This window comes from Falco cherrug, chromosome 2 (assembly GCF_023634085.1).
Source record: "Falco cherrug isolate bFalChe1 chromosome 2, bFalChe1.pri, whole genome shotgun sequence".
Lineage (NCBI taxonomy): Eukaryota > Metazoa > Chordata > Aves > Falconiformes > Falconidae > Falco > Falco cherrug.
The window spans coordinates 33,252,735-33,270,930 of NC_073698.1; the positions used below are offsets into that span (position 1 = coordinate 33,252,735).

Genomic DNA, 18,196 nt, shown 5'->3' on the forward strand with positions numbered 1-18,196 from the left:
ATCCTTTTTGATTTCAGCTGTTAAAGCCAAAAATAGATCAATTTTTCAGAATATGAGTGACTATCATTTTATTCAAAGGCATTATTTGCCACAATTTTCAGGTAGAGTTTAAAGAGAATGGCAAATATTATTGCTACAGCATGAAAACTTTTCACCTCTGAAATTTTTGCCATATCCTCCCTCCAAAGTCTGGAGGGGCTACAACTGCCAAGACAGAACACCATTTTTTAAAAAAATAAAATAATAATTAAAAAAGGTCCTTTTCTCTGGCTCTACTTCTGCAGCAGTTGTTCGGACAAAAATTTTCCAGAGTATTTCAGCCTCAGGCAGGTATTCAATGGGTAAAATTTCAGTTCAAACTATTAATTATTGGCAAAACTAAAAGCAACTGACAACAGGGTGTTGTAATAAGAAGTGTCAAATGATTTTAATAATAGATGAACTTAGCAGCCCTGCCTCCTGTTTTATCATTTTGAACACTTCTGATGTCTAAGTGATGCATTTCTCTGTGTGGTTTTGTCTGTATTTCTTTATTTGTATTTTAATTCTGATAAAGTCTTTTTTCAGTTAAGTTTTACATAACATGGAGTTCCATGGGAGTAATTTCTTGTTGCAGCTAAGAAGTGTTTCCACCTACCTGTTCTTCATTTACAATCTCTTTATTTCACTAAATGCTTCCCAGTTTGTATCATGGAGCAGAATCCACAGAACCTGTCCACCTACCCCTTTCTGTAAAATACATGAGCTTTGTAATGCTCCTACACAGCTGCCTCTTCTCCCCAGTGAGCAATCCAAGGCTTTTTCAGCAGTGGTTCCTATGAGCTACTTTATAATGTTCCTGATGGTACTCGTTGTCCTATATTTGCTGTGCTTTTATATTTCTTGGGGAGAGTGGGGTGACTAATTCAGTGTGGTGTGTCAGGTGTCAGGTGACAGTCTGGCTTTTCTAAGAGGCTTGCAGTATTTTTCCCATACTTTTTCCTCTTGTCCCTTTTTCAGGCTAACCTTTAATTGGCTTCCCTGGCCCCTTCGATGCAGTGCCACACTGCCAGATCTTTACTGCATGAGCCATTGAGCCCATCCTCTGCAAAGAGCCTCATTTGGGATTTGTTAGCACTGACATCCTTGTGCCCATCTGCCTTCCTTGTGTTTGGTTCCTCTAAAATGCCTTTTGATTATTATTTTTTTTTTCCAGGCAATCAATTTTATGCCTTTTGTGGGTTTTTGTCCCTCTCTTTTCAATACAATTATTGACATGCTACCTCCAATCACACTGCTCATCTCAGATAGAAAGTGCTTGTTTGATCCTATTCTTGGTTTTCCTATCTCTTTGGCCAGCTTCTGATCTGTATCAGTCATGACAAGACCTTGCCTCTCACTTTATGCCTGTGCAATTTCTTTGACAGCTCTTGGGAAGGACCTTATCAAAGACTTTTTGCAAGCTTAAATAATTACACACTACTTATTGAGCATTGCTCAATTATGGTGCATTATTATGCATCTATTGTATATCAAATGTCAAATATGGCTACACCTTTTTCTCCAATACATTTGCATGCTACAAGTTTTGGATGTTATATTGCTCTAGTACTAGAGACTGTAGTTTGACAACATTTAAAAAAAGTGCTTAACAAAGCCTGTGAAGGAAGTTTGGGTTGGAGTTTCTTTTACATATTGGAAAAAGATGCTAAAAATATATTAAGAACAATACTGTCATGTATCTTTGAACTGAGAACCAACACTGGCAATTTTCATATTGGAACATATTTTTATAGTTGATGTACAAACCTCTGAAAAAAAATGGTTTATTAAAAACTACTGGCAGAACCCTATCTGTAGAAATGTACATGCTGAGGCAAAAGAAGCATCTTAATATGGATAACACTTTCTAGCCCATAACTGTTGCAAAGAAATGCATTTTCCCTAAAAATGGAATAAAGCATCATTATCGTTTGAAACAAACTGTCTGGCATCATTTGGCTTTATCTTAAATGTGCAAAAAAATGGGTACTTCTTGAAATAATGAATGTCTCTTCTGTTCTTGGTGTTTATAAACCTGCATCTTTCTTAAAAGCATTGTCAAAGTGAGTCGCATGTAGAGTGTTCTGATAATAAATTGTAAATACCAAAAAGGCTAATTTCATTTCTGAATGGTGAGGTTGGTTCTGTGTGTGAGTGTGTGTGAAATTGCTATGCCTTTAGTTCATTGCTCTGAAATATTAGCAGATGAACCTTTGGTTCAGGCTGCCAGAAATTACAGATGAAATTTTCCAGCAACAAGAATTTTAAGTTACAAGTTTTGCACACAACCACTAATATAATCTAAATTAAAATGTGTTACGCACAAGAGATGCAAAGCCTGAATTCTTCCTTAATCAGGATACAAGTTGAACTAATTTTGTGCACAGTTTCTCACTCTGCTTCTTGAAGTATGCTGTACATTTATAAAGACTCCTGATTTCTTTTCAAACAAGATCTTTTCCCTGTTAAACTGGATAATGAAATATGTCATTGTAAGAATGTCACCAAGATTGCTGCTTTGTAAGGAAAAAAATAACCTTTTTTTTTAACCGTGCTGAAAGACAGCCAAGAGCAATGAGTGTATTGTAAACTATTTTGGAGGTACAGAAATGCAAGTGTTCATCTTTCTACTGTAAGCGTTTCTCACCTTTGGTCCTTTTTTTTTTTTTTTTTTTTTTTTTTTTGGAGAGGAACGTGATGAGAGGTTTGTGTTTGTTAGGAAATGAAAGCTATGTCATAATAAATTCCTTGACAACACACAAGAGCTTTATGCAAATGTTCTAAGATTATTTTTTTTTTTTCTGGTTGATTTGGAAGTTTCTTTTTTACCCATCTTATTTTCACCTCTTTTCTTGAAGACTTCAGGCGATGCTGTGATTGGGCTAGCTAATGGCTGGCCAGAGAGCCCCAGCTGTTTGATATTTGGCACAGTGTTCTCTGCATGCTCAGTGCTGGTTTATTATTAGTTGAGGCATGCATTTCCCCTTGCTGTGAGAGACAGGAGAGGTAAAAGGAGTCACTGGGGGCCAAAAGCATTAACCCAGTTCTATGCACTGCCCTGCACAGGTCCCAGAGTAACTTAAAAGAACCTCAGGATGATTTAACCCATCCCAGCTGGCTGCCCCTGAGCTATTTGCCAAAATCAAGGTTTATTAGTCTGCACCGTTCCATTGATAATGGCTCTGGTACTGAGGCCCTGGGGAGGGAGGCCTGCAGAGCAGCTGGCTACTTTGGCATCTCTAGCTGCTGCTGACCTTCCTTGTACTAGAGATGTGCCCAGATGGTGGAGAGAAGGGTTTTCTGCTCTGTGGGAGATGCAAAAGGAATGGAGATGAGCTGAAAAAGCTAGTTATAATGTTATAATTATTGTACTTGTGCTGGAAAACTTTACGGTTGTGACCCAGATGTCAAAGGATGCAGACATGTCTAAGTCTGCTGAAAGGCTGAAATAACAGCTTTCAGACATATGGACTACCCTTATTTACCTTAGCATGACACACAGTCTTCTGACACTGTTTTAATGTCAAGCCTCTTCTAAATTGGTCAATAGAATAATTACTGTACTCAAATTATGTGTTGAAGAAGGGGAATTGTTTTGTTATGAAGTTAGGGGTATCCCATTTTGGATTTCTCTACCAGCCATGAAGAGTACTCCAGTTACCACCATTGCCAGCCATTTGACTATTGTGCCTGGCTGCCTAAAATAGGCACTTAGAGCCGAGAGGACGCTTGTGCTTGTACCATCAAGATCTAAAACCAACCTGTCAGATTCATAGATGGAAAGGGAAGTTGAACTGTTATCTTGAATTGCAGCGAATGCACCAGGAAATTTTCAAACCCTGTGAACTCTGAGAAGGGGAGAGGTGGTCAAAGGAAGCCTTAGTTAATGAAGAGATGTTTCAAAAATTATCAATCTAAATACTTTCAGTTAAAGCACATTATTACATTCACAAGCTTATTTGTATAATCTTTTCTATTTGTTTGTGAAGAACACAGGTCAAATCACAGGTGTAAGGATGGAAAGGATAAAAAAAATCTTCTGTTTCATAAGCAACGTGCTCTATTTTTGTCTAGCACACTTTATTACCCTCCCTTCTGGTAGGTGTCTAGCTAAAACCTGAGGGTGTTGCAGATAGTCCACAGCCAAGGGTGCTGCAAGTTGCCCAAAGCTGGAGAAGAAACAGTTGCCTGAGCACTGTGTCACAATTCTATGGTCTTTTTTGCCATTCTTCCTCATTTGAATGTAGAAGAAATTGTACTTTAGATGGTTCTTCCTGTTCTCTTGATTTATACAACTTTCATCTCATACTCCTCAATGCAAAAAAACTTAAGTTGCTCATTGTGTCGGATTTTACATCCCTTGTCATCTATGTCTCTGTGCAAGCTCTCTCATCACCACAGCGCACTCTTCTCCTCCCCTCATGGCTACCCAGTCCTCAGGCCGTACCTGGCCAAGACCCCTGTGAAATCACAAATGTTTCTGTTTTACGTGGAAATATGCTGCCTGTGGACTGAGCCTGCTGTTAGCAAGGACACTTGCTTCTGTAAAGCAGCTTAGTGGGTTTCTCGTGGTCCTGAAGAGCTGTAATAACTAACAGTCTGTATTTGCAGTAAGAGCTAAGCACATAGAAATGTTTTCCATTTGCTGAGGTGCTAGATGGCTTTTAAAGCCAAAATCTAACAAAAATAGTCATAGTGCATTGGAGTTTAATTAAGACAGCTCTTTTTATAGACACTCAGGAGCATTACTTGCTGCTATCAACTCTGGCTTTTTTTCAGATCACGTTTTATGTAGCATAGTATTTCTCAAGATAGGATTCCTGGTTAATTCTTAACCAATAAAATTTATTAATTCACCAAGTACCACTTTATTACTTACTCAACAGTTAGTTAATCAAATTCAAATTCAACAGGTATTCTGCCTATGCACAGAGCATTCAAATGTTGTCTTACAAGTTACTGCCATAAACTGTATCGAGGTCAAACAGTTCTAGTAGAGGATAATACAAAATACCAAGATTTCTTGCTGCATTCATTTATAGACAGCAAATCTTTACTATATCTGGTATACTTACCATCCTTCCAGTACTCTGTGGGTTAAAGGTACAATGGTTTTAGGAATTTGGACCCTACTATTTAAATGATTTAATGTGAAAAAACTAGGCAAATAGTCCTAGGAACAATCATTTAACACTAGAGTTTAAGCCTCTGTTATGCATGTTTGCTCACACTTTTAAAGGAGAAGCATGCACATAGAATAACTTGGTTAAAAGTTTGAAATATCATTACTTGGGATTTTCCAGCTGATTTCACCAGACAGCTTTCTGCCATCTCCAGTAATGACACCAAAAGAAATATATCCTATGCAATGAAGCTCCTTGGTTTTTTCATCAAAAAATAAACCTGAAGGAGACACAGAACTTCCTCTGGTTTAGGAAGCCCCTGAGGTGCAGGGTGCTGGAGATTGGGATATCATTTTACGGTTTTGCTGTAGGATTGTCCTGTTCGGTACTAAACCAAATTAGGGATTTGCTGTTAGAGGCAGGTTTCTGGCCTAGAGGGCCAGAAGGATCCTTCAGTCTGACAGAGCCCAGTTTTTACTGTGTTTTTGCAAGAACTTACCCATGCAGGTGATACGCTTTTCTGGACTGTACAGCTTCGTTCCAGTTTTGGCAAGGTTGTTGTTACTCCTGTAACCCTGGAAAGGCAAGGAGAGTGTTTATATGCATTCCACAGATTCAACTATCCACACGGTAACTCCAGTTTAATAGCCAGAAATTTTTCCATGATTCATGAGAAAAATGAGTCCCTTTTGATTTCATTTGGTAAATGTCCAATGGAATGTCTGAATTTCACTTTTTTTTCTCCCATTTTCTCTGAGGTCACATTAATATCCAGAAGATGGTATTTTAAATCTTTTACACATTGGAGGCTTTTTATGTTTCATCTGTTACAAGGGTTATATTTTAGTATTAGTCTAGCTTGGGAATTGAAATTTTTCCTATTTCTCCAGCTTCTTTACAGTATTCATTTACATCTTAGGTGCTTATGTCTTCCAATGACCTTGTGATTTAACTTTTTATGCCCATGAAAATGACTCTCAGATTTCTGGAATACCACACTCCTCCTAGACAGCAAGCAAAGAAAAATGCATTAACAATTCCTAGGCTGTATAATCATGTTTTATTTATTTCTTTTCTTATCTTCTAGAGTTTTGAGGTGAAAGGTGATCTCTTTTTCAAGGAACATAGTGATGTTTTACTTTAGGACAAAGTTCATTAGGCAAACATTGAACAGCTTCCAACAGAGGGAGCTTGGAGAGGCTACTTCATTTGGCTAAGACTAGCCTTACTGAATAGCCCCCCGTGATGAGTGCAAAACCGGAGAAATGGAGTGAAGAAGTGCAAAACTGGAGAGGACGGTCCCAAGCAGCACGTAGTAAGTGCACAGAGACTTGAAAGTCAGGAAATAACAGGGGTGCACATTTTAAATTGCATAAGCAAGTTATTACATATGTACATACATTATCTTGCTTATTGGCTGGTCCCATATTTTTACAAACTGGCTTTGGAGCTATTTACTGGGGATCAAGTGGCAGTGTGCTGAATTTGCAGTTTCATTATTTTCTTCACAAAGAATTGGTGACTGACCCCACATGAAGAAGTATTTTATTCATAAGGAGATGGGAGAAACCCATTGTTCCTACTGTGTGGAGTAGTTCTTAAGCAGCAGCGACTTTGGGAAGGTCAGCACTCTCGACATCATGGGGTGCTATAAACTCATGAATCCTTCAAAATTCTGGCATTGGTCAAAACAGCCTGTGGTTAGAGCATGGACCCAATGGATGTAATGACCTGGATGAAGGGACAGAGCGTACCCTCAAGCAACTTTGATGATGATATGCAACTGGGAGGAGTCGCTGATACACCTGAAGGCTGTGCTGCCATTCAGCTTGAACAGGCTGGAGTTGAGAGAGGAACCTAATGTTGTTCAACAAAGGCAACTATAAGGTTCTGCATCTAGGCAGGAGTAGCCCCATGCATCAGCACAGACTAGGGGTTGATCTGCAGAGAAGGACCTGGCAGTTCTGGTGAACAGCAAGTTGCCCGTGAGCCAGCAGTGTGCCCTTGTGGACAAGAAGGCCAGTGGGATCCTGGGGTGCATTAGGAGGAACATGGCCAGCAGGTCAAGGGAGGTAATCTTCCCCCTCTGCCCTAGTCAGGCTGCATCTGGAGTGCTGTGTCCAGTTCTGGGCTCCCCAGTTCCAGAGACACAGGGAACTACTGGAGAGGGTGCAGCTGAGGGCTACATGATGAGGGTACTGGAGCATCTCCCTTATGGGGAAAGGCTGAGAGGGCTCCTCTGTTTAGCCTGGAGAAGGGAAGTCTGAGAGGGGATCTTGTCAACAACTACAAATACCTTAAGGGTGTCAAGTGGATGGGGCCAGGCTCTTTTCAGTGGTGCTCAGCGACAGGACATCGGCACAAACTGCAACATGGAAAGTTCCATCTGAATATGAGGAAAAGCTTCTTTACTCTGAGGGTGACAAAGCACTGGAACAGCTGCCCAAAGAGGTTGTGGAGTCTCCTTCTCTGGAGACATTCAAGCTGCCCAGATGCAACTCTGTGCAACCTGCTCTAGGTGAACCTGCTTTAGCAGGGGGTTGGACTAAAGGGATCTCCAGAGGTTCCTTCCAACCCTGACCTTTCTGTGACACAGAAGTTCCAGACAATACTGTTGTCTGTTCATCTTTCCCTCTCCTTCACCTCCTTCCCTGCATTTATTTTGATTTTTTGCTTTACCTTTTTCCTTCTTTCCTATTTTTCTACTTTTTCACTCTTCAATTTTCACCTCCAGAAGTTTCCACTAAAATCACAATGGGTTTTACACATGGAAGAGCAGATGATTGTGAATGGAGACTAAGATTAGTCGATTTTTTCTGATTTAACTTTTTACACAGGCAGCTGTCAGCTGTGAAAAACTGACAAACCATCATCAGACTCCCTCAGCATCAAGTCCCGACTTTTTCAGCTCATTCTCAGGCTTGCCTGTCAGGTAGTCCTTTGCAGAGCTGTTCTAAGGGGCAACTAAATAGAGTCATTGTGGTGAGCAGGTAGTGTCTGAGATCCCTTTGAGGTCAAGATGTCACTGATGGCTATCCATAAGCAAAAAGAGTAAGAGAAATAACATTACAGCGACACTGCAGATTTCTTTGCACAACAGCATTGAAGTTGCATTTTAGGAAGAGAGTGGCATCTATTGTGGTAACACTGTTGTATTATTATTGTTTGCTCTTCTCTCCTATTATTTGCATTGCATTAGAAGCTCTAAACAAGACTGAGGTCCTGTTGTGCCAAGTGCTGTGGCAATAAAGGATGAAATAAGTGTGATTCACCCCATGATTTGCTTATAAAAAGAGAAGGTGGTTTTCTTCAATTTAGTCTTTCATGTATATTGCTCCAAATATAGTTCCAAATGTATTTGTTCTGTGATTTTATGGGCAGGAATCAAAAGGCGTTTCACATTTTTAGCTACAGCATAGCCAGCTCTGAGGAACAGCATCTAAAGTTCTGGGATTGTCTGTTGTAAACTATTCCTCTATGCAGACACAGCGCTTTCGTCAAAAAAGCAAGAGTACAATAACACAGTCCTAAAGCTTTGTCAGTGATGTGTGTCTTATAGAAGTAATTTTCAAGTGGCAAGTGGTTTGATGATGCTACAAGGGCTTTGTTTATGGTGTGGGTCTGGCAGACACTGTAGAGTTCATATAAATCATTACTTGGTTGATCATTAACAAGAAACACTCGTCTGGATTCCCCTTCATTCCTCATTTTGTCAAAATTCCCCTAGAGACTTGTTTTTGCTACAGGCCAGGCTCTGTTTCACAGAATATAGCTCTTGCTGAATGGTGTCAAGATGGATCCCCTGGCCAACTGAGAAAGCCAGAGGTCAAGGAGGTGATTTACTGCCCCTTCTTCAATCCCCTCTTTCCACTCCTCCAAATATACAGATGCATGCATGCACACACACGCACATGCCTGTTGATGCTACGTGCCTTACTCCTGTTCCTGCAGGGGTCCTATGCCCACATGGTGCTTCATCAACTGGATTTGGGCAGTGCTTAAATAAGTGCATCTGCCCATGTCTTTGATATTTAGTTCTTCAAAATTTTGGGGCTAGATGAGCACCTACAAAGACATCTCTGCCCTTGCAGTTACCTTCTGAGGATTTTAAAAGGGGCCACAGTCAGAGTTTCCATATTTGTGCTCTGCAGAGACAAAGATCACATGACAAACAGATGACAAAATATAAAAGCAGAAATAAAATCTGTAATCTTGTGAATAAGGTGAATAAGGCATTCACAGTTTCTCAGGATGCAAACTAGAAGGTATGCCTGGAACTGCCAAATACCTTGTTTTAGCAAAGCAAAGGAAGCACATTTCCCCACTCTGTTACTACCCTAATACCAGCACACCGTGAAAGCCAGGGATATAAACAGGTTCCATTGCTTTCAAAATATAAGTAGGTGCACAGTAGGATTTAGTGAAAAGGTATAAATCAAGTAATGTGGAATAGGTGCCTGCTAGAAAGGATTGTTCAGTTGTGATCTCCACCACTGGCAGTATGTAAGCACTCAATGTATACAAGCTAAAAATTGTTTGCTCTTTACCTGCCTATCTTGCAGCTGAATATTAATTCTTAATTGCTGATACAGAAAAAAAATGGACACTGACATGAGCGTAAATACACCAGCAGACTGTAGAGTTCTGTGGGAGAATTTTAGATAAAAAACCAATAACATTTTAGAATAACAAGCTTTTTTTTTATTCTAATAAGGTACTTTCTTCATTTCAGACAAAAAAAAAGCTACTCTTTCTTTGCTACTCAAAGTAATACATATACACATATCATACATACATATGTATATATGTATTTATTTTAAGGGAAGCAGATGCTCTATTAGATTTGCCCTTTTTCAGGAAAACTTAAATCCCAACTTTTAGAAATCAACTCTGTGATCACTCTCAAAACACTCATCAATGGTGTTTCTCAAGTAGACAATCAAATCTCTAGTCTTCAGAAGCTTTTTCTTTTTTAATCCCCAGAAACCAAAGTTTAACGAGCATCTTACTACATTTATTACCAGTTGCTGCCTGGACTGTCCTAATCCTTTCAGTGCATGTTGGCAGGTAACTCCACTCCTGGAACCAGATCTTTTTTTTTTGTTTGTTTCAACCGTAGCAAAAAATAAACTTTTTTTCTTAGGTGTCAAATTATCACTCCCAGGCCATGGAGACCCTTGTCGCGACGGAGGGAAGACACAGTCACTCAATATGAGTGATCAGCAGACTTCGTTTATTGTCCCTTACAGTCACCTTTTATGCCTTGTTATAATTAGCTCATACATATTACAAAAGTTAAGCTCATTATTGGTTAGTTGCCTAAATACCAAGCCCACCCCTAGTTTCTCTTCTGTAGTTTTCTGTTCCCACCTGCAACATTCTTTTCCCACCAAAATCTTCCTGTTATTGTGTAACAAGGACAGCCAAAGACAGTGTATTTTGCTTTACTTCAGATAAGCTGAGAGCGATGTGCATTTTTGTCCAGCCAGCTGGACTATGTCTATGTGACCCTTTTCAGCTAGCCAGTTATCCACAGACCCTTTATATCTTTTTTATTTTGGTCAGTTATTTTGTGCTCAGATCATTGTTTTCACCACTCACCATTTCTTTTTGTGTTCAGCCAGCAGGTCTGAGCCGCATGGCTGACAATGTCCATGGTGGAAACCTTCCATGCGTGGGAGTAGGGGCACACAAACAAATCCATGTTTGCACACATGGGTGTTCTTACGCATCCAAACAGAAATACAGCTTGACAGCTGTCATGAAAGACCACAGAAGCAATTGGCAACTGCAGGCAAAACAAATTACACATCCAAGGCCTAATACTGACAATCATATAGGGGATTATACCCTTAAAAAGTCATATTGAGCAGATACCTCTCTCTGTGGTGAGGGCTGGTGGAAACGTGATGGTAACTTAGTATTGGTGATGGATTACATACCCCAAAAGCACAGCTGGCAGGAGTATGCGTCCATGTTACTTAGGCAGAGCAATAAAGTGGCGAAAACAGAAGGTGTTTTTCAGACAGTAACCATTGGCAAAGAAGAAAAGGAGGATGCTTCTCCAAAATTGTATGGCTATTTTTATGGATGACAAAGTTGCTTCTGCCCTCCCAAAATGGAGACTAAAAGCAATTGTTTTACACTGCATGCTGTGTTGGAATATAGTTATCCTTAAAGGGATTTTATTGTTCTCCTATTTTTTCCAGACTCAGAGATTTCATGTGAAATGTTCTGTTCTTCCTATATTCTACTTGAAAGAAAAAGGAGCGTTAAAAACTATGCCAAGTCTTCAAGAAATTTTTTATTCTTGCCTCTCTGACTGCCAGTTCCAGATATTTGTTCTTCAGAAGAGGTTTTCATTTATCTCCACCATGCCATTTTTTTTCATTAGATGAAACAGGAATTAACTCATTTTGCCAAATTTAGGCAGAAGATGGACTTGAAAATATTGACATTCAGTGTTTTTACTTGCTTGCACTAATCTGTGATTATTCAAGCCTTATGGACAGTATCCACAGGGACTCTAACTCGAATAACATGTGCTTTTCCATTCTTAAAGTGATTTATCATCTCTGATCGCCTTCCGTGATTTCATTTAATAAATATTTCTTAACATTTTTCAAATGTTAACTTTCTCTCTTCTGCCAGGTTGTTTTTTACAGTTCCAAAAGGTCATAAACCCTTACCTAGCTGCAGAAGTATATGTATAGATCCCTTTAAAAATAACACTATGATCACTGAAAGCAGAAAATATTACTTGTTTAATTCTTCAGATGTATAGTATATAAATTTAATGTTTCTCTGTGCTTAGTGTGGCATATTCATGTCTACAATATCTTAATAATCATGTATCCAAATGGACCTACCAAAAAAACATACATCGGCAGGGTTGATTCCCATTTGTTGTAATTCTTCATAACTCTATCAGTACCTTTGATTCTGAAGACCAACAAACTTACCAGTAAGTTCAATAGGAGTTGTCTTCAGCTCTAATTCTGGTGCCCTGGTCCTGTTCCAATAGGCATTATGCCAGGACATGGAGCAGACTGCAGTGGTGGTGCTGATAGATGATCGTCCCCTGTCCCTAGACAAGAGCTATATATCCAACTTCTATTATTGCAGCACTCGGTAGCATCAATATAGTTAAACTTGGGATTTTTCTGGATCCTATCACAGATGTGGCAAATTTATTGACTTTCCTTTCCAGTGACTTTATCAGTTCCCTTTTCTCTGCACCTCAGACTCCAGACCAGTATTTCCTTTGGACATCCCATCTGTAGGTTCTTTTCCTGGTTTGTCAGCGATATGCAGGTGGCATGCATCAACTTCTATGTAGACGCAAGTGCCACCAATCTCTTCGGAGGTCTGAACAAGATCTTAGCTGTTCAGAAACCCAGATGAATTTTCCATCACTGCAATACATAGTAATAGTTTTTAGTATTCAGAGATTATTTTCATTTCCAGGATGCTCTACAAATGGCACCTATGCATCCTCTCAAGGCTCTTGTGATGTATGAAAGCATTTCATTCTCAATTCAACATGTTGTGAAATGAAAGCAACGTATTCAAGAGGACAGCGAAAGTAAACCTGGTCCTGATTAAAAGCTGTTTATGCCTTCAGTAGTCTTGCTCTTGATGTTAGCAGGATTTGGATTAGTGCCTGCAAGATGTAGAATTAGATTTCAAGAATTATTGACTGAGTCCTCTTCAATATACCTCAGCACAGTCACCTTCTGGAGGCAGAGTCAGAGCACACATAGAAGGACATTTGCTGAGTGTTGGCCCCCAACACTCTGCTTGTGCTCTTGTAGATTGATTCTAGTTGTAAAAGAAACTGATGACAAAGCCATGTACTTATTTAACACAAGCAAAGTTACTTAAAAAGTTCATTTCCCTGGATGTGGCAGGAATGAGTGGCAAATAATTTTCTTCCACTTAAATCACAAACCTGCTTTGACTGACATGCAACCTAAAAGCTGTTCCTCCCAGCTCCCTTTCAAGTCCATGTTTGCAGTGTTAGTGGACATGAGTTTCCTTGTTGTGTCCCTTAGTTTTCTTTTTCTCTGTATCTGCACCACTGCCAAAGGAATATTCAGAAAACTGGACTGGGTGAGAGCATGCATCTGTGATTTGGGCAGAGTTTGCTATTTTTTTCAGTTGGCTACTGCTGTAGAGAAGCTGAAATGTATCTAGTAGTTGTCTTAAAGAGAGAGCAGCAATGGTTAAATACAACTTGTGTTAGCAGTCACCAGATGATGTTTTTCCTTGGCTGTCACACAGGGCCTGAAAGATACATACGGGACAGGGAGAACTTGGCCTTCTGTACATCTTGTACATCTCCATCTGCTCCAGCCTCTGAATGCTGTGGGTCTACTACAGATATTGGATTTAATAGGAAATTTTGTATCTAGCTAGGACTGTAACTGACCCTACATTTGTCTAGAGGGATGGATGAGATGCCTCTCTTGGCATCTTTCCAGCACCAGTTTTCCCTGGTAGCAGGAGAGGACTGTCATGATACAGTGTGTTGAGTGCTATTGTGGTACTCTGCTTTGCGTGCTGTGGAGCTCTGTGGGCCGCTTTAGCAGCAAGTAGTAGTGATGGACTTCCACCTGCAGCAGGAGAGTGCTGCACAAGGTGGCCTGCTGTGGCTGTCAGAAGTCTGACTTCTAAAAATGAGATCAAGCAAATTAGCATAGCCTAAGGATTTCTTTGAATTGCATGTTGCCCTTTCACCTCTGACTTTATCTCCCAGCATCCACTAACTATGAATATTTAATACAGCCACCACTGTATCCTGTGGAATAAATGACAGGCTCCGAGTTTCAAAGCTTAATTTGAAAAGCAATGCATATACATCAATATGGGAAAAAAAGCATCTCACCCAGAGCAAATCCTTTTTTATAAGACCACTTATTAAAAAAAGGTAGTGTAATATCATGAGTTTCCATTAATACTAGCCTTCAACAAGCCTAAAGCAAATCCTTGCTAGGCTTGTTGTACAGAATTGTCTGAAAATGCTGAAGGCTTACAGTGCATGGAGAGCAGGGAGCATGAGACCAAGATAGATAAGAGCGCCACTGGAGTAGAGGTTCTCAGTCCTCAGTTGTCTGTCCTGAAGAAGATGATTATGTATGTTTCACAGGAATAATAATGCTAATTTTCAGCCCCCACAGAGTGCTTTACACCTGCATAGTGCTATAAAACTGTGAGCTAATCCTCACCAGTGTGTGAGTATTATTTTACTTATTTTGCAGATGCAGAAATTAAGATGCCAAAAAGGTCAGAGGAATGACCCAAGGCCACATAGCTTCTCCACAGTAGACCTAAGATGAAGAAACAGGCCTCTGGTCACATTCGATTCATCATGCTGCCCTGTAGCAAATGCAGCTCAAATTTCATATATATATATGTATAAAATCCTGGAGGAGGAGTTGTTTCCCTCTCTGCTTCTTCAAAATAAACAAGCTCCCAAGCTACCAAACCCCGTGTTTACAAGTATCATTAAATACTTTCCAGTTGCTAGCCAGAAAACTCATCAGAAAACCTGTAGAACACCAAAGTAACTCTCTTCTTTTAAATAATTGATGATGCCAAATAGCAGCAGTGTTATGCCAACAAAGAGATCGGTCTCTCAAAATATTTTATTCATTATGCCTCAAGAAACCCAAAGCCTTGTTTTTAACGAAAGCAAATTTCAGAAGTTGGCACTCAGTTCATCTGAAACATCTGCTTATTACAGTTCTTGGTGTTACAGCACTGGTACTCCCCAGTAAATCTTTCAACTTTAAATAATATGTATGGAAGTCTTGGCAAAGAGATCAGGAAGGAAAAAGAGTAATGGTTGCCAAATATGCATTTTACTTTATGGGGCTGTGGTGGTATATTTTAATAATACATGTGTTGAAGAGAATCTACTAATCTGATTAAATAACAGGACAAGAAGGAATCAATTCCAAAGTTCAAAAAAAACCTGTTCTGTGCAGCTGAAACTTTATATTCCAGGGTAAAATGGTTAGAAGTCTTGGCTAACTGTGCTTCTATAAAGCAGCCAGAAATGGATCTTTCTCTGTGCTGGTCATAAATCAAGGTCACTTATGTGAGAAGGCTATGTTGTGATAAATCTGTCTGACAATTAGATGGAGAGGACATATCCGTGTTAAAATATATTCTTTGTACGCTGATCAGAAGGCAACGTAAACACCACAGTGGCATTATGAAACAGAAAATTGCATTCCAGATAATAAGAGATATGCATTGTGCATGGTTTTACAGTTTAATGTGCTCTGTTTTACTCAGTCATATTAATATTTGAAATTATGTAACATTCCCTTCTTTATGCATAGTTGGTTGTTTTGGAGGTTTTTTTCACTGAAAATGCACCTCCTGCTCCCTCTCTCTCTTCTCTCCTCTCTGTTGCTCTACCTTTTCCCTTTCCCATTTTTCCTTTTCCCTTCTCTTTTCTTTTAACAGTGATGCTTGGGGGAAAAAAAAAAAAAAAGCCTAAAGCGAAATTGTCTGTGCAAGAAAATAGTAACAAATAGTTTCAAGATTTATAAGCCAGGATTTTATGTTATACATTTACAGATTCAATCTGTGTACCAGGCTTTGATCCAAGCCTTAGCATGATGACTGGAATCACTCCTATTAACCCAATGATACCAGGCATGGGGTTAGTGCCGCCACCACCACCAACAGATGTGCCTGTAGTCAAAGAAATAATTCATTGCAAAAGCTGCACGCTCTTCCCTCCAAACCCAAGTAAGTGGATCTGATGAAAGAATGTTATTTTCCTAAATATATTGCACAAAATACTTTTTATCTAACAAAAATTATGTTTTTAAATAGACTGTAGGCAGGCATGGTGTTTCCTTCGAAGATCTACTCTTTGTGCAAAGCATGGTATGGTATCAGACCATATTTATTCATCTCTGTAAGGTCATTAAAAAAACCTACATAGTTTGTACAAAAAAGGAAAATAATTACTTAAAGCTACTAGAGCCTGAAGATCTACACTTCTCATAGTAGAAATCTGTCTTTCCTAGATCTGAATGTCACAAAATATAATGATTATACAGTGCTGATTATCTCCATGCTCTGCCTCAGGTGCCCACATGAGCCAGCGGAGTTGGAGCCAGTCAGGGCTTGTGTCCCTGAACACAGTGCCTTGCACCCAAACACTGACTAGGTCTGGTCCCTCCCCAAAGGAGATGCAAGGAAAGTGGGGCTACAGCTCTTCTCCTGCCATTTTTTTGGGGGGCAGCATGGCAGATTAGTTCCTTCTCTTCGAGAGCAGAGACCAGGCTTCCTTCTGCCCCTTCCTGGGACTTTGTGCAAATGGAAAACTCTTCCCACTGAGCCACCAGCTCAGGCACAAAGCCTGATTTTGTGTATGTTAGCCCCAGAAGTTTAGTTTCAGAGCCATCAGACCAGCAGCTTTCACTATCACTGTGAAGACAAAAGAGAAAATTAAGCAAATAGTCTGGTGCTCTGGATTTGCAGTGTACTTAGATCATGATTTAATCAAACTGGCTTTATGTGTGTATATGCATATATATGTATACTTTAATGTTTAAACCCCATTTACTGTGTTGAAGGGCCAAAAACCTAAGTCATATCAATCATGTTCCTTCTTAGAGAATTCCTTTTAGAGGAATGCTCTAGTAAACTACATATAAACAATGTGAAACGTAATGACAGAGTATATTTTTTATACAGCCTTCAAAAATTTAATAGTTTTCTGATTTAACTGTGTATATATTCTCTGTATCTATATATAAAAATAAAATTTCTAGCCACTCCACCTCATGAGCACTTGTAAACAGCGAGGTTATCCTTCCTGTGTGCTGGCGTCCACTCCATTATCTGGCAACAAGACAAAACAGATAACCAGCAGAGCATTTTCATCATGCTGTCACTTCGTCGTGTTTCCCACTTTGTTTTTCTGTTTGCTGTGCTCCTGTACTCTGAGACAGAAATGAAATTATGCTAAGACCAGGGAAAGACATCCAGCCCAAAAGCCCAGGCTGTCCACAGCATGGGCTTGCTTGCAGAGGGCCCACACACTTGGCGAGTGATGGGTACAAGCCAGAGATGGTGAAGTTCAGGCTTTGAATCTCAGTGCCTGAGATTTGTGCTTGGGGTCGAATCAGCTGCAGAAGCTCTCATGCTTTGAAGCAGAATATTTTCTATTTTTGTGTGACTGTGCAGGGAAAACAAAGATCCTTTTAGACCTTACTGTCTGTCCTGGAGAATAACGCATACTGGCAGGAATTAATCTCTGAAATGCCACCTAAAACTTGAAAAGGTTTAGATTAAAGTAAGCAATTTTGGACAATCTCTGCAATATTCAATTATTTTGCTTCTCCTTCTCTCCCACCTCCATGCTATGTCAAATAACTGTTCCTGCCCTGAACTGATTAGGGGAATGAATAGAGCCAATGGATAAAAAGACAAATTTTGTATTCCAATGTGATTTCTGTTTTGACTTAGATCTCCCACCACCTTCAACAAGAGAGAGACCTCCTGGGTGCAAAACAGTGTTTGTTGGAGGATTACCGGAAAACGCAACGGAGGAAATTATTCAGGAAGTCTTTGAGCAGTGTGGAGATATAACAGCAATTCGGAAAAGCAAGAAGAATTTTTGTCACATTCGTTTTGCAGAGGAGTTCATGGTTGATAAAGCCATTTACCTTTCTGGTACTTCACATTCTTTAATGGATTTTCCTTGCTTCTCATTTGTATTTTGTGATGCTAATGTTTTCTTATTTTCTTAGCTTTTATCTCAGCAAGTCTTTCTTGAGCTCAGTGGCTGTAGCTTGGGGTGGCAAGGGGCAATTCTGTATTTCTCTGTGTCTGCCAACACTTGTGCATGGTTTTGTACGTTGCTTACCCAGGAGCAATTTCCTGTCATCCCACAACAATACAACAGATCCTGAAATTCACTACAGAACAATCTTATTTTCGATTTACACAGGTTTATATAGTTTTGCTCACAGGTTGTGGTAAGAGGAGGGCACTAGGCCAGGAATGCTGCTGTTTTCCAGTGC

At 39.7% G+C, this 18,196-nt stretch overlaps 1 protein-coding gene across 4 annotated transcripts in view; it reads left to right on the top strand.

The window, feature by feature from the left end:
* ENOX1 (ecto-NOX disulfide-thiol exchanger 1) overlaps positions 1-18,196 on the top strand; it is a 369,866-nt gene that overhangs the window by 250,692 nt on the left and 100,978 nt on the right. For all 4 annotated transcript variants that reach the window (XM_055703149.1, XM_055703151.1, XM_055703148.1 and 1 more), the window contains 2 exons: positions 15,735-15,908; positions 17,640-17,846. In XM_055703149.1, the coding sequence (XP_055559124.1) occupies positions 15,735-15,908; positions 17,640-17,846 (381 nt within the window). The remainder of the gene's footprint in view (positions 1-15,734; positions 15,909-17,639; positions 17,847-18,196) is intronic.